A 25,258-nucleotide genomic window follows, 5' to 3' on the forward strand; every position below is an offset into this window, starting at 1 on the left:
TGTGTGCCCACATGGGTGTGTACAGTACATACTCGTGCATGTTTTTCTATGCAGGAAATTGTCTGTGTGAGTCTTCATCTGCATATTTTTAGCCATGCTAGCGGCATGGGTCTGGGGATGGCAATGTTGGTTTGTTAGTCGGTCAGGCAGTCCATCACTTTGGTTCAGATTGAAACAGCTCAACAGCTTGGCTAGGTTGTAATAGAGATGTACATGCCCAGAGGTTAATCCAAACTACACTGATGATCCCCTGGCTTTTCCTGTAGCACCACCATTATGTCAAATTGTTCTCTTATTCACTGAAATGTCTCCAAATCTACAAGCTGGAATAACATTCATGGGTTTCAGGAAGTGATTCTCAATAAATTTGGGGTTCCTCTGTCTTTCTCTGAGCACCACCCTGAGGTTTTGTCTGAAATTTCTTGACCACTATTGATATGAAATATGATACAGACATTCATGTTCTCCTCAGGATGAATTGTAATAACTTTGGTGATCCCTTAACTTTTTATCTTGTGCCATCATCATCATCATCATCAACAACACATTTATAAATAAATATAAAAAAATAGAATATAGACTAAATCGCTTATTATCAAATACCTGTAAATAAATGACATTATTATCAGCATCAGCTGTACATTGTCTTAAAGCAACATTATTTGGTCATTTGTATTTTGTACGATTTGGCACCCCACCCTCTCTGAGTGCAACTATCATAATCCCAGGTTTTTAGAACAATTTGTCTGATGTAATGTAACATTATGTGCTACAGAAAACAAACTGACACATCATGACAATTTAATGTCTATTTGTAAACATGCATGCTCAGACATTTTTTCCATGTGGCAGTCAAAGCTTGCAGTTCAGACAGGACGCCGAAGCACCGCGATTAGCTGCAAAGCGCCGAGGAGCAGAGCCATTTTCGTTTCGGCGCCCATGTTAACCAATGGTGTCGTCACAGAGGTAGGGCCGCGGCGATCGTTTCGGCGTCTGGTCTATTTTTTTTGCGTGCCGCAGCCGAATGCATCAAGCCAGGCAGGAAGTCAGACAAAGCAACAACGAGAGAATCCATCGATTTTCAAAATAAAACTATTTTCGATAATTAAACACCCCCATTGACAGAAAACTACTCATTACTATGAAGTGGACAGCTCCAAGTGTGACTACAGAACAGCTGAGGAGCAGAGCCGCTTGCCGACCGGCGCAGAGAAATTCGTGTCTGGTATGAACAGAAGGGCCGTGGCTCGCGCGAGAATTTCCGTCCTGTCTGCATTACATAAAACTCAGAACGGTATCAGCACGCCAAGCTAATGTAACCTGAACCAGAGACAGTTAGACTTGGCTGTCACATGCTACCATCTTAACCTCTGTTGAAATGTGCTGACTCTGCTTATGATCCAAAACTAGAGAGCTGATGACTTCACAAACACAGCCAGACATCAAGCTAGTGCAACAACACAAGACATATTACCTAGCAAGCCAGCTAATCCTACTTTCTATTCAACAGCAACAAGTCCAGCTCAGTGCCTGTCTGCAGCCTTTAATTTAGCAGCAAACAATTAGTCAGTTAGACTGACTGACTGAGATTTACTCTGGCCTCTCCCTTGGTTTTTTATTTTTAGCATCCTCCATCAACATCCTCTTCAGTGTCTTCACCTCTGTCATGATGTCCACAGGGGTTGCTGAGCCTGGTTCTGGTGCTCATTCCAGCCCCTCACCTGAAAGACTCCCGGCAGACCAAAGCTGCTAGAATAGTTGTGCTCTGAGCAGAGTCAGCTAGGCTAGCAGAGCTAACTTGTAGCTACAGTACACAGCAATTACTGAGTTGTTTTCAGGAAACTCCATAAATTACAAAGTCGAGGCAGAGCAGCTGGAGAACATCAGAGGAAAGCTAGAATACATTTCTCCATAAAATATGATCCAGTTTTGCCAGAATCAATGATTGTTGTCGCAGTGATGCTGTGATGCTACCTGCTCACTGAAGTTACATAGTGCAACAAACAACCATTCACCCGATTACAAGTCACATTAAAATGATTTTGAAGCTGTTATTTTAAAGAGGCACTCTGTAGTCTTGGAGAAGAAATTCAAACTCAGAATTGTAATATTTACAATATTAATAAGGTAATATTACAAACTCAGAAATATGTATTTGTTCCATAACTGAAGAAATAAGCTGTTCTCAGAGTAAGGTAGGGGAGACTGGGGTAAGATGAGCCATTTTTCATATTTAGGATCACTACATCAAGGCAATCATAGTTTTGTCGCTAACTAATATATCTGCATATATTTCAGGATGTTGTGCATCCTTTCAAACAAACAGAATGAGTGTAAACATAACTGTTTCAATAATATAGCATGTCCAAAAAAAGTGGTCTCGTGGCACAACTTACCCCGTGTATGGGGTAACTTCAGCATAGGAGCGGGGGTAAGTTGAGCCGTACGTCAACTTACCTCTGGCCAAATGGCTCAACTTACCCCAGAGCTACCATTTTGACTTTATTAGTCCCCACAGCTAAAATGGTGCACTTTTATGCTAGGTTTGTGACCTTATGTTGTAGCTCTTAGATACCACAATTGATGTATGAAACAAATTTAAAATTATCTATTTTGGTCTAAACACAATTCTCATGAAACTTATGATAGACTAAATTCACTTTCAAGAGTGAAAAATGTTTTTTTGGAAATAAATGTCTAACCACTTTACCCATGTGGTTCTTACCTTCACAGACTCCATGAAATGATGCCTTCCTCCTAAATATTTGGTCACATGATCAATGTTTTTACCATTTCCTAGCAACAAGGGGTGGCTCAACTTACCCTTTGGCTCAACTTACCTCAGTCTCCCCAAACACTGATTAAAGCTAGAAAGGTGGCAGGGTCCGCCACATATAAACAAAGTAAAACAGTATGAAATTGTGTTGTCCTTTAAGGTCAGTTTGTTTATTCAGTCATGGAAACAAAGAGAGTTTGATTATTTAGCTTGTTTAGGCAGAAAAAAATCAGCCAATGAAGATCTTTCTCTACTGATTACATTTTTTCCCAAAAAGTGCACCTTTAAGTTAAACTAGTTACATAGGTCTAATGATGCTTTAAGTGCTAACTAGCCGATGTCAGCATCTTTTTTACACGTTTTTTTATCACCATTTTTTCTTGTGTAAACAGATTTAGGATTATAGTCAAGCCTCATGGTTTAAATCTTTCTGCCCTATGAAGTTACATTATTTCCTTGAACCTGCCTCATTATAATAAACTTTTTCAGGGGTCTGCCTCTGCTGCATTTCTACAAATGGAGCTGCTTCCTCTCTTGGCAGGCGTGGTCATGTGACCCCTCCCACAGCTTCTTACCATGTTCTGCCGCTCCAGAGGAAATACAAGCAGCAACATTAGTGCCACAACAGTCAGGTAATTACTAAGAAGTGAATAATTATTGCAATTTATGCTACTCTGCTGCCAACTTTGGTGGTGTAACTTGTCATTTTACTGCTTTTCCCTTCACACAGTCCAGAAGGGCCTGCTTTAATAGTCTGCTCAATGTTCATACTGACTCTCCCACACTCTGAAACCCACACACATCAACTGAAATAGGATCTGCCTAATGGCCTGGAATATCCCTGTTTGGGCTGATCATCACTCCAATTTTCTTTTCAAATGTGTAGTTTTGATAAAACCGCAGGCTGGTGTGATGTGACGGGAGAGGTGGAGGAGGAGGAGGAGGGGAATGGGGTGTAAACATTGGGGTTTCTATGGAAGCGGCATTGTAAGAAGTTTTGAGCGGGGAGCAAGACAGTCAGATAGGCAGTATGTCTATGTGTGTTTGTGTATTTTATGTGCAGACTTTGAGTGACCTTCTTACCACAGAGGATGTGGGAGTGAGGCGAGAGACAATTCTCTACTCTTCATGCCGTGAGTCTTAAGAGCAGACTCTCAATCAGATAAAAGAGACTAATAATAAACAGTGGAAAACTCTGACCTTGTTATACTGTTACTGAGTATGTTGTCCTTCTCATGCGTAAGGAATCTTGAGAAGGGGTGTTATCGTTTTAAAGTGCTCAGTTAATCAGATACTAATACAACAACTGTGCCAGGATCCGTGCCATCAAATATTTACGCCAGGCAGCAGCTAACCCATTTCCTCATATTTGGCTTCTCCAATTCATGCATTTCTACCCCTCTGGTTTCAAAACAAGCTGAATCTAGTGGAATCATGCTGGTTGCTTTGAAGCTGAAATAGCCATGGGCAGAACCAGAGCGACCAGATCCTGCTCACTGTGACTCCACATTCTGTCTGTGAACCCTGAACCTTCACCCTCGACCCCCATACCCCAGACAGACAAACTGCTGACGTCACAGTTCACGGAGAAGTATGAGGTTGCTGAGTTTACCGTTGGGGTGAGTGTGAGGGCATGGTTAACAAGGAATGCTTTTAAAAACCAGAGATAATCAAATACTCAACAACAATACAAGAGTTTGCCGGTGGCAAAGGTAAACACCCAGTCTCAGGTTTTATCTTTGCATGCAGTTATATGGGCACTTTTGTATTTCTCTCTCTCTCTCTGTCTTCTACTTTACCTCCCTTCACTCTTTCTTTCTCATTCATGCATCATTTTTTTCCTTGTTTCCCCTCTCTTCAGCTACAGGGCTTTTGGCTGTCTGTCATCTTCTGAAAGAGCATCAGGTTCCACTCTCTGGCAGGCTGTACGTAACAAAACAGAGGGGCATGGAGACCGTCCAAACACTCTTTCTCTCTCACACACATATCTGTGCATGCATATGCACACTTGAGGGTCAACCCAAGATGAATAAAAGTGTGATACAACTCAAACAAACACATGTTAACCTGAAGATATGCACAAACCTTTCCTCCGCTCTTCCATGCCACAGTCAGCTCCTTACTCCTTGAGGAAATTGCTGAGGGCACAGGAAACCCACAGCTAAACACAGGTTCTCACGGTGTATTAACGACCCCTGACCGAGAGAAGAACACTTCATAGTACCACATCCAGAGCCAATGCCAAGACCACGCCACGGCCAGCCAAGTGCAGGAGGTCGCTGGAGCCAACATGAGTTCAAAAGGTCTCCTGAGAAAGATAAGATCTACATCCTCACTGAAACAGTGTCAGGGGAAACTTCTGGCTGAGCACAGACTCCAGTCCTTGTGCTACATTTCAGAAGCAAAACATCAACAGAGGCAGTTCTATACAGAGTGGTAAAATCGAGAGTAATAGTAAGGGGGGAATGTGGTTATACTACAACATAACCGAAATCATGTGTGTGGTTTCATGAAGTTAGAGAGCCCATAATGATGGAGTATTAAATGATTGTAGCGCCATGAGGTTTGATGGTTTGAGGGGGGAGGCACATATAAAAAGCCAGCTTTCTCCCATGAACTCCTCTGGCACCCAGAAATTCACTTGGATTTCGCAAACTCACCCAACCTACTACAACCACCCCTCCTTTCCATTGTCACTGCTTCTGCCTAAAATAACTCCTGTTCCTAAAGAAGGTTCGTTTTCTGCTGGGTTTTCAAATACTACACTGTTGTTCTGCTGGCAGTGGGAAAACAGGAGAGGTTAGGGAGGTCACTCTCTGGGCTAACAGGAGCCACTGCCATGTTTAGATGCTGCAACAGCCACGATGTGTGACCGCTGGACCGTCTGTGGACACTCAGCCTTAATGAGGTGGTCCAGCAGTACCATGTGACAATCCCTTATTGTGCATGAACATGTGAGTGGATTATAATTGGAGATGAGGAATTAATAGCATCATCGTTTGTTTATTTTTATAACTTTTTTTAGGTACAGTATGTAGCTGAGACTGTGACAAGTGCCTTTGTTCATCATACACGCACACAGAACTTCCCGCACAGTTCTCTCAGTCATTTAATGCTGTTTTAATTTATATATATATATTTTTTGTATATATGTATAATCTGTTTGCAGGATGCATGCTGATGAGGTAGTGTATCTACTTGCAGCTATGTGACTATCCAACCTGGATATGTCTGAATCTGACCCGTTACAGGCATTAAGAACAACTATATTTATATAGGAATAATCAATTTTCTCTCTAATGGTCTTGTTTGCTTATGTTGGTTATGTAGAGGTATGAGTATTAAATTGAGATGGTTTCATAACCAGTTGTTTCACATGTTATGTTTTCTGATTTTATTTTACTTTTAGCATTCTTTTATGATTAGAGAGCACTTGGTGCATATGTTTTAAAAAGTGCTATTTCATTTCCGCTGTTTGCTTGTAGTCACTGTGCCATTTAATAGCCCTGCTTATTTCTGGATGAAGCCACCCTTGCTCTTTCCTTCTTTTTCCCAGTCTTTATACTAAGCTAACCTAGCTGGCTGCTAAAGCTTCATATTTAATGTACAGATATGAGAGTGTAAGCAAATAGGTATATTCCTCAAAATCTCGACCTATTTCTTTATAGAATGAAAAGACCAGAAATGTCAGTGTCCAAAAAGGCAGATAGAAATGATGTCAAAGGAGAAAAAAGACAATTACATACAGAACAAGTGTGTGGGAGTACTCCAGTTCAGCTTTACTACAAAGGGACTTTCACAATGAGCAAGCAGGTAGGTGGACCAATGCAAACTGATGACAGTGCTTGACAACTCTTCATTCACAGCTGAAAAAACAATTACATGTTGCTTAATTTACGTCATTAAACAGTTGTCACAAATCAAGATCTTCATTACAACACTGAAACTCGTCATCATGACAGAGAAAGTTTTTGTTTATTGTTCACCAAAAACCCTGCAAAACAATGGGCTGACAGTTAAGGTAATTCCATCCATAAGACTGTGGTAAGACGCAGCTTCAACGAATACTTAGATGAAGGTGAGAGGAAATTACATGTCTGTTCTGAAGGAAGTAATATTTGTGACCACACACACACACACGCAGTGTGACTCACAATGACGCTGTGTTTTCTGGTTCGTTATTAGTTTCTTCACTTGTAATAATAGTGGAAATCCAGGTTGGTTGTCATCTGTCTTAAGTGCCTTTTCCTAGAAATCACAAAATAATTAATTATATGAATTGTTGTGGAGTTAAACAGTGCCTATTTCATGGACTTCGACTTTCTAGCAATAAGTTGCAAGTCCATTCTTAATTAAATAGGTTTTTGTAAGTAACTACTTTTGGAAAGATAAGAGAATGTTTTTTTCCCTTTTTTTTGGGGGGGGGGGGGGGGGGGGCAGAATCATCAAAATCAATGTTCTGTATCATGAGCCAACCACAGCAAAATATTTCCACTGTGGAGAACATCGCTGATGTGCAATGACGCTGGCTGGATGTGTTCATACTGAAAATGCAACCCAGTCGCCAGAACAAAAATGTTGACAATGTACACAGATATGTTAAAACTTTACCATTTTTTATGTTGCTACTTTCCATTTCTTTGGGTTCAATTTTCTATTTTATGTTGTGACAACACTAGATTTAGGCACAAGAACTACTTGGTTATGATGAGGAAAAGATCATGTTTTGGCTTAAAACACCTGTTTGGATCGATGCAAACACGGCTGGAAATAATTCTGAGGTCTCCTTAAAAATATCCACTGGTGTAACAATATAAATTGATATACAAATATTGAAACACAGAGTCGAACTGCAGTCACTTGCTTGTAACTCCACCACTGTCCCGTCCACCTCCTGATATAAAGGTCAGTAGTCCGGATGATATGCGACAAATTTGAGGTGAATTATTCACTTTTTCATAAAAGCATGAAACTTGGTACACTTGTACAGTTTGGTGCCCTGAACATTTTCAGAGATGGAGCCATCGTAAAAACGCAATGCTGCAGCCATGGCGGCCATTTTACTTTCCACCATAAGTGAATTATGTATTTTGCATCATATCTCAGCCTTCAGGTATGACTGAGTAACTGTTTGAATTTGATCAGGGCATTCCCGAAAAAGAGCATTGCAGTCCACTAAATAAATTAAGGTTAAAAAAAATATATATGTTGAATATTGTTCTCCTCTTTGCAGTCACTCTGTTAACATGGTTAATAAATAATAAGATTAAGCTTTAAAAATCTTCACAACATGCATGCAACTGACATGATATTAAGGCTCATCCAGGTTCTCAGATACTGTCATTTCCTTCTCATAATGTCACAGAAATTCAGCATTACCTCTTCACCTGAACAATTTATCGTAATCCTTGACCATCAAAATAGAGTTTATATAGGTTTCTGTGTTGTCATGTTTGGTTCAGGAGCTATGATGCAAAATACATAATTCAGTTCTGCCGGAAAGTAGAATGGCCACCATGGCTGCCACATGACATTTTTGCAATGGCTCAATATCTGAAAATGTTTAGGGCCCCAAACTGTACAACTGTACTGAGTTTCATGCTTCGATGAAGAAGTAATGTTTTTTTGCCATATCACCCGGACAATCTAGTTTTGTTATCACAACGTACTTGAATTCACCATTAACTGTTACCCTGAACAATTTATGATGTAGTATTTGGTATCATTGTAATCCTTGACCATCAAAACATGGGAGTAGACATCACCTTTTCTGTGTTACCATGTTTGGTTCAGGAGATATGATGCAAAATACATAATTCAGTTATGGCAGAACATAAAATGGCTGCCATGTTTTTACAATGGCTCCATTCCTGAAAATGTCAGGGCACCAAGTTTCATGCCTTTATAAAAAAGTGAATGATTTTTTCGCATATCATCTGGACTACAGGTCATAAACTTGTAATCTGAGCGACGCGTGATATGACACGTACTGTAGAAATGGCATTGTAGTACGTAGCCTATGACATATACAAATGTGAATGTGTGCAGAACCTTTAACTGCTAGCATTTTATCCTGGTGACTGAGCTGAAAATATTAGATTGGACTAAAAAAAAGTGTCACATTCATATGTTTACTGGAGTAGTCTTATAGCAGTTATCTTACCTCAACCTAAAAATATTTAAAGGAGATTAAAGGAAAGCTTTGCAATTTTTTAGGCTGCTTTTAAAGAATAGTCAAGTGCCCATATATAAATAGGTTTGACTTTAGGTCATCATTCCTCCTCTTCATGCTGACCATTTAAAAATCCCTTCCTAATGCACTTCCAACTTAAGTGAGGGGGCACAAAATCCACAGTCCTCACTTATGGTTTGTGTTTGTAACCCTACAGCACAGCTTAGCAAGGAAGCACAGTTATTTTATAATAAAAAAGACTGAAGATGCCCACTTATTTGATTTATTCAGACTGCTGAAGCCTTACACTGGCTTAGATAGAGATACGAATATAATATTGCACAGAAAGAGCACTATAATATTTTCCCCTATTAGGCCTGGGCAATGTCTGTTAGTATGTGTTTCTGAATTGGAGGTAGTGTGTCCCTTCAGAGTTGCCGTAAGGCCACTAGCACATCACTGCAGTCACCACTGTTTACCACTGACGCTCTGACCCCCTGATTCCACACAGCTGAGAAAACTGTCTCCCATCACAAGCGAAGGGAGTGAAATCAGCTCTCACTTCCTTATCTGGTGAGTGTCTGACATACATCCCAGAGCCGGGTTTAAAAGGGTCTTTGTCTCTGCACCACATGTAGTCTGATGAGGTTTATGATCTGCTACCCTGTACTGTTCCCTGTTTTTCCAGTGCGTTGGCGATGATGAACGTGTACCACAAGGAAAAAAAATAACAGAAAGGCAAACTCAAGAGTTAATCACCAATTTACAGCAGGCATATACAAAACCTGCATATATATGCTAGTTTTGGTGTAAAAGTGGTATGAGAAACCACAAATAACAATAGCACGACTGAAAGAAACAAGTGAATAGGGGCCCGCAGAAAAGATACATCCCCTGGCACCAGTGTAACTGAGCATCTTGGGTTCAACTAAGCAGGTTTAATCAGAAAATTATAAATGGAACATGGAGACGTAAAGTTAGTGAATTGAGCAGCATGAAACTTCTTGTCATTTTCTCTCTCACGTGTCACAACTCTTGCCTTATGGCGACTCTAAGGGGGCACACTACTTTTTTGTACTCTCTGGTGGGGGCCTTTTAAATCACAATGTTATGATGGTACAGGGCTCAGAAGTTAACGAATGTCAGCCATCGGTGATGGATGATGGCATCATCTATCGGCCCAACACAATCCCTGATCAGTCACATTGGAATCATCCTATGAAGGGTTCTCTTAATGAAGCCCAGTGTAAGTTCAATCAGGAAGACTATCTTTTCATTCACCTCTCTCCCTGCTCCCTCCAGTCAGGGGCGGTTTCTCATATGGGCAGTATGGGCAGCCGCCCAGGGCGGCATGAGCGCCCGCAAAAAAAAAAAAAAAAAAATACCGAGCGGACAGTCGCCCACAGTAACCGGCTCTGTAGCAGCTGCCTCTGGGCCTATCTATATACCCGTACCGGCTGCCTTAAATTGGTTTGCATTCATTTCATCCGGTTCTTGTATTGCTCATTTACACGTGAAGTCAACTTTGTCATGTTGCCGTGTGAGGAATGGGCGGCTGGGCGCCCTCTGTTTTGTAAAGGTGCGTCTGCTGCTGCTGAGAAAGTCTCACATACAGAGGTTAAGGAAGAAGAGGAGGGGAAGGGGGGAAAGGTTCGCCTCTGGACCTCAGCTCTCCTACTGGTGCGGGGAGCGGTGAAGCAGGGGATTCAGAATCACAATCAGAATCAGAATTCCTTTATTAGTCCCGAAAACGGAGAAATTTGTGCGTCACAGCAGCCAAAGGACAGTTCAATATAACAATAAGCAATACTAATAGTAAAAAATACTAGCTAGGACCGTCACTGCCTCCAGTCACCTGAACATGGGTGTTTCATGTACTCCCTCTCATTTAACCAACCAGATTCTGCCACAAACACTATCAGCCAACTAGAGAAGGCAAGTTCTGAAGAGCTTGAGGTTGTGAATGCTACCTGTTGAGAAGCTGACGCCAAATGTGCATTGCTGGCTGTGAAAACCCTGAATAATGTCAAGAATATATAAAATATGTTTTTGAAGAGCTGACGCTAAATGCTTATTGGTGGCTTTGAAAATTAATAATGTCCAGAATATCTAAAAACTGTGAAATAAATTAGGGTTTGGCCAAATTGAGTTGGTGGCTTTAATTTATTTTAAATCTAATCAGAAGAAAATGAAGCATAGGTGAGAATGAAGGATTAAAAATAGAATAGAAGCTGTGAGCCAAACTGCAATGCTGGCTTGAATTTGTGTCAAAAAGCAGCTGATGGAGTATGAAGAGATGTTACAGTGAGAATGAATCAAATACTGTGAATGACAGTGTCACTGAATGACGATGATTGGGAAAATTTAAATATGTAAATGGAAAAGTTGAATATTTTCAAAAGTTTTAATGGGATTTGAAAGATGAATACAACCTTGAATGTATACAAATTGTGGAATATTTCAGAGTTTGAATGGAGTTTGTATCTGGAAGTGTGAATGACTAGATAAGCTTTGAAAATGCTTGAAAAAGTGTGAAAATGTGGGATTTTTTGAACAATCTGTCATCTGCTTGAATGGGAAAAAATGGCTGAAAAAAGTTGAATATCTCTGAAATTATGAATGATTTCAATGAGAAAAATAGACGCGGTCGATTGCTAACTGAGACTAATATTTTAGTGTTTGAATGGATTGAATACATTGAAAACGTGGAAGGAGTTAGCGGTCAAAATATCAGACCCAGAAGATATAATAGTAAAAATAAAGAATTCCGTGTGCAGAAGAACATATGTCGTGAATGCCTCCAGCATTCACCAGTTATGTATCTGCTGTCAAACTTAAAACCGCTCTCCTCTCTGCTGTCAGCTGTCATTTCAGGTATTTGTGCGACCCTCCTCCTCCAGCTCTTCATCCAGTGGCTAGGCTCTACTCACCAGAAACAACTCCCCTGTCAACAGAACTCCAGGATCTTCTTCCTCCATCACCACCACCAGTGTCTCCACTCCATCAAGGGGTTTCCTATTCTACACACAGCTTCATCACCTCCCCAAATATTACTTCATCACGATGGAGTCTAACCGCCAAAGACTCTCATTCTTTTTGTACACATGGCAATAAATTTTCATGTTCACTCAAAAAAATACAAGTTTCTCCTGATTGAATGGCCAGTATGAGCAGGAAGAACGATTACAGCAAGCACAACTTGTTTCAATGTACATATTGGCACCTTACTATTTATTATATTTAATAACATAACTTGTACTTGATTAAAACAGTCTGAATAGATATGATATGTCAAAATAAGGATTAAAATGAACATTCTCGATGGAAACATTTTTAATAATGTGGGAGATATTAAAGGAATAGTTCAACGTTTTGAGATATAGTTTTATAGTCTTTCTAGCCACGAGTAATATGAGAAGATTCATATCACTCTCTTGTTTATACAATAAATATGAAGCTACAGCCAGCAGCTGGTTAGCTTAGCTTTGCATAAACACTGGAGCTGTCCACAGGGGCTGGTTGCCCGCTATTCATGACTTGTCATTTTTATACTTTGTTTTTGTGCTGAGTAAACAAACACGATGTAACATATTTTGAGTGAGTTTCACAGGAGCTGGTAGGCAGATTTTGTTCCTTCTGGACACAGCCAGGCTGTTTATTCCAGTCTTTATGCAAATGCAAGCTAACTGTCTGCTGGCTGCAGCTTTGTAGTGTACTTATAGTGGTATTTCTCATCTAACTCTTGTCAAGTACGCATATTTCTCAAGATGTCTAAGGAGTCCTTTCAAAATACACCTATATAATAAAATTCAGTTACATACAGTGCATCTTGTGTGTAGGTGTACTCCAGCTTGCCTTTTCTCCAAAGGGACTTCACCGTGACCACGATATCAATCTTATCATCTAACTCTTAGCAAGACAGTGAAGTTGCAGTGTAGCATAGTTCCAGAAATGAAGACTTTCACATTAAATTCACATTAACATGTACCAGACTTCTTATGGTAATGACCGCAAAGCTCATTGGGGGAAAATTGGGGTCAACAAGAAAACATGACTTCAGGAGCTAGACCCAGTTGTACCTTAAAACTAACAAATACCCTTCAAATGTAATGTATTTGAAAAGCCACAAGAAGTGACGGAGTGCAGTGATGAGTCCCTGTTTCTTCAGAAGTCAACCATCCAGTTGCTGGAATCTGAACTAGCTGGAAGCCTGCCAGGGACTTCCAGTATAGAGAACATTACAAGGGGATGTGATGAAGGCGTGAATAACTCTTTCTAGGTATATATCAGACAGGAACATCTCATTCATCCTTAGAAAGCAAAGAACTGCATCATTCATGCTGGTCAAGGCAGAGACCACTGACACCTCCTGGTCACTAACACTGAGAATGGACTTTTCAGAGAGACATCTTGTGTCCTGCTGTTAAGCTTTCCTTAAAGGACCAGTTCACCCAAAAATGAAAATTCAGTCACTATCTCCTCACCCCCATGATGATGAAAGACATTTGTGGAGCTTCACAGAAAAATCGCATTGCATCACTCTCCTGAACAACTGAAGTACCTGGGGACTGGTTTCAAAAAAAAAAAAAAAAAAAGAGAGAGAGAGAGAGAGAGAGAGAGAGAGAGAGAGACAGCAACAACCAAAAAGTAAAATGGCTCTAACAGGTTGTCAGGCATAGCCCAAGTCTCCAGTAGCCCCAAGGTGAAAAGCCCGCTAATGCTTTTAGCTTAGCAGCTACAGTGAAGATTTTGGCTTAAAAAAGGGTGACTTACACCGACTTACAGTTCGAACTGCCATTTTAAATCAAGTCCCCAGCTACTTCAGTTGTTTAGGAGAATGCTGCAAAACTGTTTTACTGTGAAGCTCCAGTAATGTTTTGTGGACTACGAAACTTCACCTGACTTTCCATCAGCATGGAGGGAGGAGATGATGACTGAGTTTTAATGTTTGAACAGTGAATTGTTCCTTTAAGGCAAGTTATTATTTTAAGCAGAGCATTTTATGCCTTGAAACATGACTGGAGGGGGTCTGTAGGGAAAATGTGATGAAGTGCCTCATCAGTTTAAATCTTAATATTAATGCATTTCATTTCATTTACGTGACGTGTTTTGTTTATGAAAATAACCGTTTCTAATCCATGGATTAATTCTGGTCCCAAATGAATACAACAATATGTTGAGTCTGTTTCTATGTATGTGATAACAACATTTTTTTCTTTTTTTGTTGTCAAGTCAGACTTAACTCATCTTCATTGTTCATGGGCGTGTAAACTGATGACTGATGGTTCAGTTGACTTCTTCTCTACATCGCTGCTGTGTTGAGCACTCAGTGAGTCTCAGTGCGCTGAGTGTGTGTCACCAGGGGTGTGGACGCCCAGAAGGGGTGGATCACGTGTTCATGCCTTTTTGTCAAGAGCCTCTGGATCCATAAAGGGATCGCTTTTACCTGTCGTGCGCTCAGGTCGATCTGGTTGCCTGTCTTGTTTCAGCCTTTCCCGTCTGCCTAGCTGAGCACCGAAGGATCCCTCTGATTGGCTGCGGAAGGAAACGAGCGCTCTCAGCCCACCCACCGCTGATTATAGGGACTCTTCCTCGCAATCTCAGTTTCGTTACTTGCATTGAGTCTGGGACCTGGCCCCGGGGCTGAACGGCACATACAGAGCACACATCATGGCAGCTACCCACAGCGAATACAGAGGCTACCTGCGGAGCACCGTCGACATGGAGGCAGGGCAGCACCGCTTCCACCCGGTGCAGAGCTCGGAGCCCACATACCGGCCGCTCCTGTTCGGGACCCTCGCTGTTATGGGATTGCTTCAGGTGGCTTCCAGCGTTGCGATCTTATTACACCTGACAGGTTATCTGCAGGAGGTAGGCTCAATATGACACTGTGTGGTCTGCTTGGCTATGGCACACTTTGCAAAGTCATCCACTGTCGTCAGCATGTATGTAGGTTTACTCAGGCTTTGGTGCAGTGTGTAAATATTTATCTACAAATCCTTTCAACAAGTCTCTACTCGGCTTCATGCGAGTTAAGATAGTCCAGCAGTAGGCCTATGTACGTAATTTTATAATGCCATAAAAATGGCAGAGGAGGTTTCCAGCGCTATATAAAGTTGGCGGTGTGTGCTCTTAGAAGTCAAGTAGGTGTAAGAAGTGAAAAAAGAATGTTAACATGCAGCCAGTTGTGCAGTTTTGTGCGCCAAGGTTCGGTGCGCTCTCTTTGATGGCGCTGCGCTCTGGCGCCTGATAGATACCATCTCAAAAGCCCCGGTGAAGTTTTCCACGGAGATTAGTGATTTCAGCGAGATATCCTGTGAGGGCTGCTGCTCGAATCAGAGCGTCGTGAATCCGCGTTGAACAGATAACATCTGTAAATACATATGTCAGTCTTGCTAGATGACTTGTTTGCACAGTACAGATGTTTTCACTTGAGGCTCTCAGGCTGCAGTTTCTCTTGTGCATGTTTACATGCCATCCGGGGGTTTTATTTGTAATTCATATTTGTCAGAAGTTGTAAACTTTTGAGCGTAAGCAGAGCTGTTTTTCAAGGAGTCTGGAGGCAGGAAAGTCTGGCGAGCTCAGTGAAGACTGGATGTTATAACTTGCTGGTCTGACAGTGCAAAGTCAGAGATGCTATCAAAATACATATGTGCCTACATGGTCCATTGCTTTTTGTCTTTGCCATCGTGTAGGCTGCGTGTCTGTGATCTTGTAGAATAACATTTACGTTCTGCCACAGTTGTTTTTCTTACTTTATGGCGGTTTTGGAGTTGAATAATTGTCATGTTTCAACAAGTCAAGAGAACCGACCGCATGTCCGCTCTGTCAGGATGCTCTAAGTTCACCTGGGGAGCATCTGTCTCTCTTTTTCTGTTTGCCTCAGTCTCTTGCTCAGTGTTTGTGTGTTAAATTTCTTTGGCTTGTCTTTGGCATAAACACATTGCAGTGTGGTAGTAGCTAGTTATGTACTGGATGTGAGCCAGGCGGAAAAAAATAAATAAAAGGGAGAGAGGCAAAGGAGTAAAAACCCCAGGAACAGCAGCCAAAAAGAGAGACAGTGTTCAACTTAATAGCTGTTATCATATTTGTGTCATGACAGTTTGACAGTATGACAGAGGGATGCGGGTCCAGATCTTTAAGAGTGATTGGAGCATTCCTCGAATACCCAGCAGCATGAGATGCCCTCCTTTGGAATAACACGCAGCCCTTTTTCCAACTTTGATGACAGCTGCATATGGTAGCACTTTTAGATTGAGTCAGGAGTTGTGCTGACTGAACCGTTGGCGGTGTGTTGGCACTTAACTGTCATCTGCCCTCAACACCTGTAGAACTTCCTGGAGATGGAGAGGAGAGCTGAAATCTGCACAGCGCCATGCCTATGTGGGAATGTGCTGATTGGGACAGGTTTAAAAACGCTGCTGTGATTTGAACATGAGGGCTAAAGTGACTTTTTATTGTTGTGTGTCTTTGTGCATCGGGCTGCGTGCATACATGAAAGCCTTGTGGTCATTTTCTTTAATATTATACACATGAAATCATTCAGAAAGAGCAGGAACCAGTGCTCAGTCTTCAAATCACTTTGACTTTCTTCTGCTGTGGTGGAATGCAGAGTGACATGCGGAAAATAACTTAACCCCCCCCCCCCCCCCCCCCCACACACACACACACACACACACACACACACACACACACACACTGTAAAATATTTCTCCTACTCACACCTGTCAGAGATACATTCTCATTGCAGATTTCATTCAAGATGCATAACTCGTATTTTTACATTTCTCTCTGACCTCGGCTCCTGTATTTCTGTCTCCAGGTAGATTTGTCCACAGCCCCACATCGGCCAATTGAGGTGAGTTTGACTCCAGGCAACACTGCAGCACATCACAGCTTCTGACTGGAGCACAGTACACTCATACAAATGGCATTTTAACAGATTTACTTCCTGCTACGACACTATAGGCGTTTCTGTGATCTTTGATATTAATAGCAAAACTACAACACTTAGTTACTTACCATTAAACATCAGGACTGATTCCATCGTTTCAATTTCTGGGAATGACAAATGGAATGACAGGAGACTTTGTCTGAGATGCTCTGATCAGTCTTGGACATCACTAAACTGTGGTGAAACAAAGTTTAACCTGAAATTAATGTCTCATAAACCGAAAGCTGTCATGCTTGAAGCATACCTGGAATTTCCTCTTGTCACTACCAAGGGGGAAGTACAGCACATGCAATAATGTGGTTAGCAGCACCATATCAATGAGACAATCATTTGAAAGTTTGCACATAGTAGTCATGATATTCCCATGGGTGTGTTTTCAGTACATACCACAGCTTCTGTAAAGCAAGCCCCAAACCATAGGTGGTCACACAGGCTGGAGAGAGGTCAGACCACAGCAGGATAAACACCTTTCTGCCTTCAATATACGGTCAAACAGCTTATCATTTAGGATTTTTCCACAAGTTTTGAGTAGTTGCTTACTGACACTGTGCACAGATAGTTTACTGCATCAACTGTTCGTGAGTAACTCATCGGCGTCAGTGGTTGCGGCGCTCCTTCAATTATCAGCAGTAGCATGAGAGAGTTGTAAAATAGGAATTCTTAATTGCTGAAGTCATATTGTTTTTCCTAATCCCTCTTTGGAGGTCACCGCCTGTTTTTTGGCACAGGTTTCACAGAGCAAAAGCAAAATCCATCCAGGAAGTAAAACAACACAGAATAAAGGCACAGCTTTGCTTCACTGGTGTTTAGTTTCCCATAATGCTTTAATTTCCTTTGAAATTATGTATTTGTGTTTGCCCTGGGTATCCCTGGTGGAGTACTTACACAAACCACCCAGTCTGTCTTGGACTGAGGAGCTCATTGTGTCGTTGGCCCTCGGCTGTTTCCCATGGAGTGCGGGCAGACGTGCTGGGAGCTTTATGAGGTGTCAGGGTGACAGGTCCACTTGGCCCACACTGTGTTGTGTTAGGGTCAGCTGTGAGACCACCGGTGCTCTCTGCTGACAGTCGAGGGGATTTGCTAGAGAGCAGGCCTCAGTGGACAGCTGTCAGTTTTGTACTCTCTGATGTGAGGCAGGATGTGCTGACCCGGCCCACACCGGGTTGGGTCTGTGGTCAGTGCGTTCTCGAGAGTGGTGAGAACACAGGACCATGAATCAGACACAGCTCATGAACTAAAATGTTTACAGTCTGTGGAGATCTGTACAACTGTGTCAGAAGAAGGTCTGACTGATGCAGTATCAAACACAAAGAGACGATCTGCTTTGGTGGCCAAGCTTTGAGTGAGAGGACTTTTGTTCTAGTGAAGCATTGTAGAAACCACTCATCAACATAATGGAGACAGTGAATGATGTATGCGGTGTGTAGTTAAAGGGCTGAGCTGAAGCCTGCATGCACTGTGGTATTCCAGGACCAGGCATGTGAAATCAAGTCAGCAGCTGAATGTGTATTTAGAGGCAGACATTTGTCCCGCATGTAGCAACTCCCTCTGGTGCAGAGTGATTGCCACCGTGCAACACTTTAATTCTAGATCACACTGTATCTCAGGAAGCTGCCAAGCTGCTGCTTCTTTGTTTAAGTAATCTCTTCTCTCTGGTTAAAGAGGTATGACGTGGTCCCGCCACAAATCAAGATAGATACCACAACGTAGGGCCAATTGCAAGCACGTTCACAATTACTTTGTAGCCTTGGCAAGGTGATGTTTACCCCTCTCTCATTCCAAGTCGCTGCGCTATAAACATGTTTGTGTAGCAAATTGTTTTTGGAGGACAGACAGTGCTAATCTTAGTTTGAGAGCCGTGCAAATTTGTCTGGATTTGGGTTGTGAATAAATACTTCATGGTAATATTAGCACAGCACAGGTGCAGTATTGCGAAAGCATGTTAATGGTGTTGATGCGACTGGCAATAGAGTTGAGTTTGTTTGGAATGTGCTCCGAGGCGCTGTGTGTGGTTTCTAAGTTGGTGTGTTTAAAATTTCTATCCATTTCAACACTTTCCATTTCCCCGTGTTTTTCCTTTTTTAGGCGGTGGCTCAGAGTAAGGGTGAGATGATATTGCCAGGATACCTGAGATTATTGGATAGGAGGAAATTACTCTGAAACCATAAAACAAGTTAAACACATTTACAGTAAGGTATAATAAAAATGTATGTATGTATACATTCACAAGCTTGTACAGACTCATGTTGTACTGATTTAATTTACAGTTTTACAGCATCCAAAAAGTTGTCTTACCTAAATCACTAAAGGGTCTTTTTCCAAGGAACTTACAAAATGGTACAAGTTTAAAAATGTTATTTCACTTGTCCGGAGATCTCCTGTGTGAGTGAGAAGATAGAGGCAGAAAACAAAACACTCACACATCTGGCATGGGATTAAAATATCAGGCTTAAGAGAGTTGGCAGCTCCGGTGCAGTAACTGTTTACTTGCTTGGAAACCATGTTTTCGTTGAGTGTATATGCTCTGTCTTGCCTGAGGATGACAGCCCAGCTCAGACTGTGTATGGCGGCGTCATTGGCCTTGAATAGAATCAGCACTTGGGGCTGAATACAGTCCAGATACTTTTTTGAGCCAAATCCGTGAGAAGCGCAGTCTATCTGAAAGGTTACACTCACTAGGAGGCCTCTCTGTCACTGCCTCCGGCCCCAAGTACGACCACGGCTGGAATAAGAAGATAGGCTAGCCAAAAAGAATGGATAATACACACAGACATGCAGTCAGTGTACGCTCATCCATTTACTGTCTTCAGAGACACACACATAATCCCATACAAGCAGACGATTATTAAAAGAGACAGCAGAGCAAAGCTGTGGTAAAATATGTCAAAATCCTATCGTTGCTTTAAGAGAAAGTCATTTGTGTGCGTGTGTGTGTGTGTGTATGGGGGTGGTGGTGTGGGGTTTAATTGCTGATGTCTCTTTACTGATGTGGGTCTAAGTTTCAAATTGGGCAACTTCTCCGAGTAGCAGACGTTACACAACACACACACACACACACACACACACACACACACACACACACACACACACACACACACACACACACACACAGTAAAATCATCTGTCATTTAATGTTTGTTAAATGAGCTTTTTCTGTTTTCTTCAGGAAGTACAGACGGAGCCAGTGCTGAACGCTCTGAGAGACACGAGGAAACCTAGTAGACGGTGCAAAACTCAAAAAGAGAGCCTGCCGTCAGCTCATCTACAAATCAGAACACATCAAGAGTCCCTAAAGAGTAAGTCCACATCAATTACCATCCTACTGAAATTGCACTAGAAACCCTAACCTGTCAATCTTGCTTTGTTACAAACACAATGTAGCTATTTGGTTACAGCTGATTTCGCCAGCTCTTCCCAAGTTTACTATCACTGTCAACATACGTAATTAGAACGACTACACAGCCAACAGTCACATAAGTGATGTTTCGTTAAACACTCACTGAAACCAATAACAAAAACCTTGTAGAGCCAGACTAGCATATTCGCTAGCTCAAAAAACTCCTTTAGCTGCCAGTATATTCAGACTTGTGATTTTCACCTTATTTCATACCTTTTCTGTGCCAAGGTGAAGGCCATGTTGGTGACGTATATTGAGCAAGACGATGTAGTGCACTGAGCGAATGTACACAAAATGAAATGGTCCTTTAATATCTTCACAACACTGTGACTTTTTTAACTTGTTAAGCTATCTTTAAATGGACAAACATCATATGTGTAATCCATGGTACAATTCAGACACGGTCAAAAATTAATTTGACTCTTGCCATTAACTACTATATTTGTATATATATGTGTGTGTGTGTATGTGTGTGTGTGTATATATATATGTATATATAGACATGTGTGTGTGTGTATATATATATATATATATATATATATGTATATATATATGTATATATATATATATATATGTATATATATATATATATATATATATATATATATATATATATATATATATATATATATGAAATATATCTGACTCAGCATGATAAAATACTGTTTCTTAATAATGTAGGATGGGAAGATTATATTTCATAAAAATAACACAACATACCTCAAATTACAAAACATAAACAATCAAATAATGCTAGGTTAGCATGATTGGATATTACCCATTCATTTCTGAACTGCATCAGTACTAACACTGAAACACACATTGTCCATGTATGCACTAAACAAAGTCATAACTATAGTTTAATTTATTTTTTATTGAAAAAAGGATTAGTAGTTATGGCTAGTATGTAATTTGCACCCTTTTAAACAATAACACTTGGAAGTTATGGTGCAACTTGTGATGCTACAGCTACTTCCTGTTTTATCTGTTGATTCTCAACAACGCTACAAATGTTTGCTAGCATCTACACAATACTATGTTTTAATTTGACAAGCAACCCAGTGAATCACAAGTTAGAAGAGAGGTTAGTTAGTTAGAAGAACTTACAAAGGGCTTTACACATAATTCTCTGTGTGGATTGTTTTACGTTAACCAAAGAAAAATGAATAGATGAATATAAATTGACCAAAATCTCTTGTTTTATGCTTGCCATGAAGAGGGTGAGCCGAAGGCCATCACCATTGACTGGGACGATGTGCATGATTACCGCCACAAAATGGGCTACGAGAAGGGAAAGCTGCTGGTGATGGAGTCAGGCTTCTACTATGTTTATGCCAAGACCTGCTTCCGCTACTACAAGATTGGACAAGAGGACAGCAGTCAGCAGGTCCCAGTGGATGTTAGCAACACCCAGCTTATCCAGTATGTCCTACATGAGAGCATCAATAAGAGGAGCAAGGCTTTCGAGCTGATGAAGACGGGCAGCACCATGCGCTGGAACAACACGAGTTATAATATGTACTGTGCTCAGCAGGGCCGAGGGGTTCGACTGGAGCAGGGAGACGCCTTGTTTGTGAATGTGTCTAATGCTTGGATGCTGGACCTGGAGGGAAAAGGGACGTATTTTGGGGCCATAAAGTTGGGTAATTGAGATTTAAACATGTAGGGAGCGGACATGCTACTGAACATTTCATATGCCAAAGAACCACTGTTAGTGATTTGTAATGTTGATTTGTCTAAAAAGTGTGTGTGTTTTTTATGTACATGTGTTGTTCTTTTACGTTGCTCTTTGCCAAATAGCCTTGGAGTCCTTTTGTTAAGAAAAGGTAATGAAAAAGGTAGTGTTCTTTGAAAAAATTGTCTTGCCAAAAAAACAAAACAAAAACAAAAAAAACGAGACACAACCGTCAACTTCATCCAAAAAATAGCACTGGACTTTCTTTTTTTTTTTTTTTTACTTATATTTCAGTTCAGCTGAGACTTAAGCGTAGACATGTGTTTATGCACTAATTAAACAAATCACAAGGGAGCAACTAAGGAGGTAAGTTTGTTGGCAAGAAGTGCACTGAGAAAGGATTTATCAGTGTTGATTGTTGGAAAACATGTCATAAAGGACATTGTAGCTGATAGAACATCTGCTTGTACTCAGCAGATTATCACAGAATAAATAGAACCAAACTCCCCGGTCTGTCTCTGACCCACAGCAGTGAATGCACACATGTTTTCCGGAAAGGTTTTGTAAGTGTGAACAAGGCAAGCAATGAGGCATCCTCACAGTAAGTAACTCAACAGTATCATTTGAAAGAGGCAGTTAGATGGAGACTTATTTCACCCTCAAAGTCTCTAAGGCAACACTGAAACTTAATACCATGAAAAACTCACTTAGACTCTGACATTGTTTTTTCAAGCAACAAAACCAGTTCAAAAAAGGTCATGTGTGTGCTCCAAAAAGTCTTGTTATCCAGTTTTCTGCCTTGAAAAAATCTAATGAGGTGCCTGCTTCACTGATTACACGACAATGTCATTTTAAACAATGTCATTTTAAACAATGCCATTTTAAGGAGGAAATGACATTTGTTTGTTAAGTTAATGTCAATCAACAAGCGATGCAGATAGCTGGACTGTCTGACCATAAATGACATGAATAGACTTCTTTAACTAGAGGAACCAAATTGAGTTTGGTTCATCTTTAACTTAAATTTTGTTTTTCATTTGGCTCTTCAGTGAGGTAAATGGGAATATGCACTAAATATTTATTTATTAGCTATAGAAGTACAGAGACAGGTCATTGTTTAAGTGACCTTTCGGCTGTAAAAATCATTTATATTTTATTTCTGTATGACATTCATTATGCAGCACTTAGTGGATATAGTAGACACGCTTTTTGTTATTAAAACACAGGGGCTTCATTTTAAATTCCATATTTATGTATCATGATTTTGACAATTCTGTGTGCACTTGCTTAGCCAAAAGCAATATGGATATATTGTTTCTTCTCCAAGATTGTAGCATATCTGTAAGAGCTTCATCTGATTTGTTAGTTTTTCCATTCAGTGTTCTTTTTATTTATGTTTGTGTATGTTTTAATAAAAAAATACTTTTGTAACAGTGTTTCATGTGTATTGACATTACCCAATTCAGACTGGTGTTGCTGTTTGCTGTGAAGAAGATTAAACTTCACAGGATTAGGTCGCAGTCACCTTGTACTATAAACAGATGAACAGGCCACCCTGACTGTAATATTATTGTGATGTGTAATTTGATAATCTCCACAATCTCTGGAAAATTCAACACCACTATGGCCAAAGAGTGAAGTCATGCTGTTCCTTTACCCTGCTGTGACCCCGGTCAGAGCAGCCCACCAGCTCATTACAGAGATAGGTTGTATAGAAAAACCGCCCACTGGTGCTGCAGCGCTGTTAACTCACAGCAGACATTTTGGACCACAGCACAGAGCGACCTGCAGAATAAACAAGAAACAGACTGCATGGGATGGGAATAATGATGAGAATTTCATTACTTCACTGTAATGTGTATAAGTCGTTTTGATCATTGTGGTGATGGGTCTCCCTTGAAACCCCACGGCATGTGCAAGAAAAAAAACTCTTTTAATGTTGGAGCCGAAGCCAAACAATTCCTTTATTGTCTGTACTTGGGCGTTCACCAGCATATGGCCAGAGAGTGGTTCACACGTTTGTGCTGTATGCTGGGACCTCACACGGCTCTCAGCTCATTGTTACTGAGTTTGAAATAAAATCTGGGGTTTGAGGGGAAATACTTGGCTGAGGCAGAAGGAGCGAATGAGGATTTGAGTTTTACATGATTTTCAGTGCCATATTTTCTGAAGTGTAACCTTCAGAAGTGTAATATTTAAAGCAAGGGTTAGTACGCGATTCTATAAACATTTTTTATTATATCTGTAGAAAATCTCCTAACATCCTGACAGCAATCAACAAATCAAATGCTCTGACAAATAAAAGGAAAAAGCAGTTGGCAGTGTACATGCTCAGGAACCAAATCCAGATCTTAGCTAGTGGCTGGTTAAAGGCACTGACTGGAGAATCAACATAGCATGTTTTGATGGCGGGGGAAACCGGAGTACCTGGAGGAAACCCATACAAGCACAGGCTAACTGTCTTGTTTAGCTATGTACCTGGATAGCACTCTGCCATTTGCACTCTTTGTACATGACCAGAGTCTTCCCAAGGCTACGCGGATGTATTGCTGATTGCTGATAGGCTAATAGTGAGCTAGTGGCACAAGAATGGGAGAAAAAGCGCAGCCACAATTTCCCAATACTATCATGCTAGCTTGAGTGCTAACATTAGCCATGTTCCTTGTATACGTTCATTATGATAATGTGATAAGGTGTTTTCTTACAAGTAAGTGAGACATGAGGTAGCTGGATATGGTTAGCGAAGACATTGATGTGCTGCGCCTCTAAACCTGTTGTTTAGCAGCTAACACTAACCCAGAAGCACAAAGTACAAAGTCCCTGAGCCGAAGAACAGAGCCGCAACAGCAGCAGCACACTCCTTCTGCGGCTAATGCTAGTACAAAGCACATACCTACAGCACTGGGTAACCTTTTTGGACTGAGGTATGTTAGTGACCGTTATTAGGGCCGGAGCGCTTGTCAGCGCGAGGACCTATAGTATCTGTAAGGATTATTTTTTCCCTCCCAAACGATCGCATATTTGGCGGCCAAACTTGGAACATACGTCACATCTGGTGAAAAATTTGATCATTTCACATGATTGTGGGTGGGTGTGGCCAGGGGACTCCATATCGCCGCCTAATGTCGAAAAATTTGTGCGCAAATCATTTTTGATCGTCATGAAATTCACAGGACTCATAGATCTCATCGATTTAGCCACAAATTCGTTTTATTGGAACTTTTGCCGCAACTGTTTAGAGGACTTTAGGATGTTCGCAGACTCACCAAATTTGACACGTAGGT

General features: G+C 41.0%; 1 protein-coding gene across 1 annotated transcript; it reads left to right on the forward strand.

The window, feature by feature from the left end:
• Positions 1–14,436: 14,436 nt before the first annotated feature.
• Positions 14,437–23,410, forward strand: tnfsf11 (TNF superfamily member 11). The gene is made up of 4 exons (XM_073473611.1): positions 14,437–14,819; positions 16,771–16,806; positions 20,069–20,198; positions 21,517–23,410. Exons 1-4 carry the CDS (start codon positions 14,619–14,621, stop codon positions 21,948–21,950), a joined length of 801 nt encoding a protein of 266 aa, XP_073329712.1. The 5' UTR covers positions 14,437–14,618; the 3' UTR covers positions 21,951–23,410.
• The last annotated feature ends 1,848 nt before the right edge of the window (positions 23,411–25,258 follow it).

The sequence above is a fragment of the Pagrus major genome, chromosome 9 (genome assembly GCF_040436345.1).
Source record: "Pagrus major chromosome 9, Pma_NU_1.0".
Classification (NCBI taxonomy): Eukaryota; Metazoa; Chordata; class Actinopteri; order Spariformes; family Sparidae; genus Pagrus; species Pagrus major.

Excerpts from the sequence above, each read along its gene's own strand:
- tnfsf11 (XM_073473611.1), top strand. The coding sequence starts at position 14,619 with ATGGCAGCTACCCACAGCGAATACAGAGGCTACCTGCGGAGCACCGTC. Across the intron at positions 14,820-16,770 it reads TGACAGGTTATCTGCAGGAG|GTAGATTTGTCCACAGCCCC; the intron begins GTAGGCTCAATA and ends TTCTGTCTCCAG. Across the intron at positions 16,807-20,068 it reads CCCCACATCGGCCAATTGAG|GAAGTACAGACGGAGCCAGT; the intron begins GTGAGTTTGACT and ends TGTTTTCTTCAG.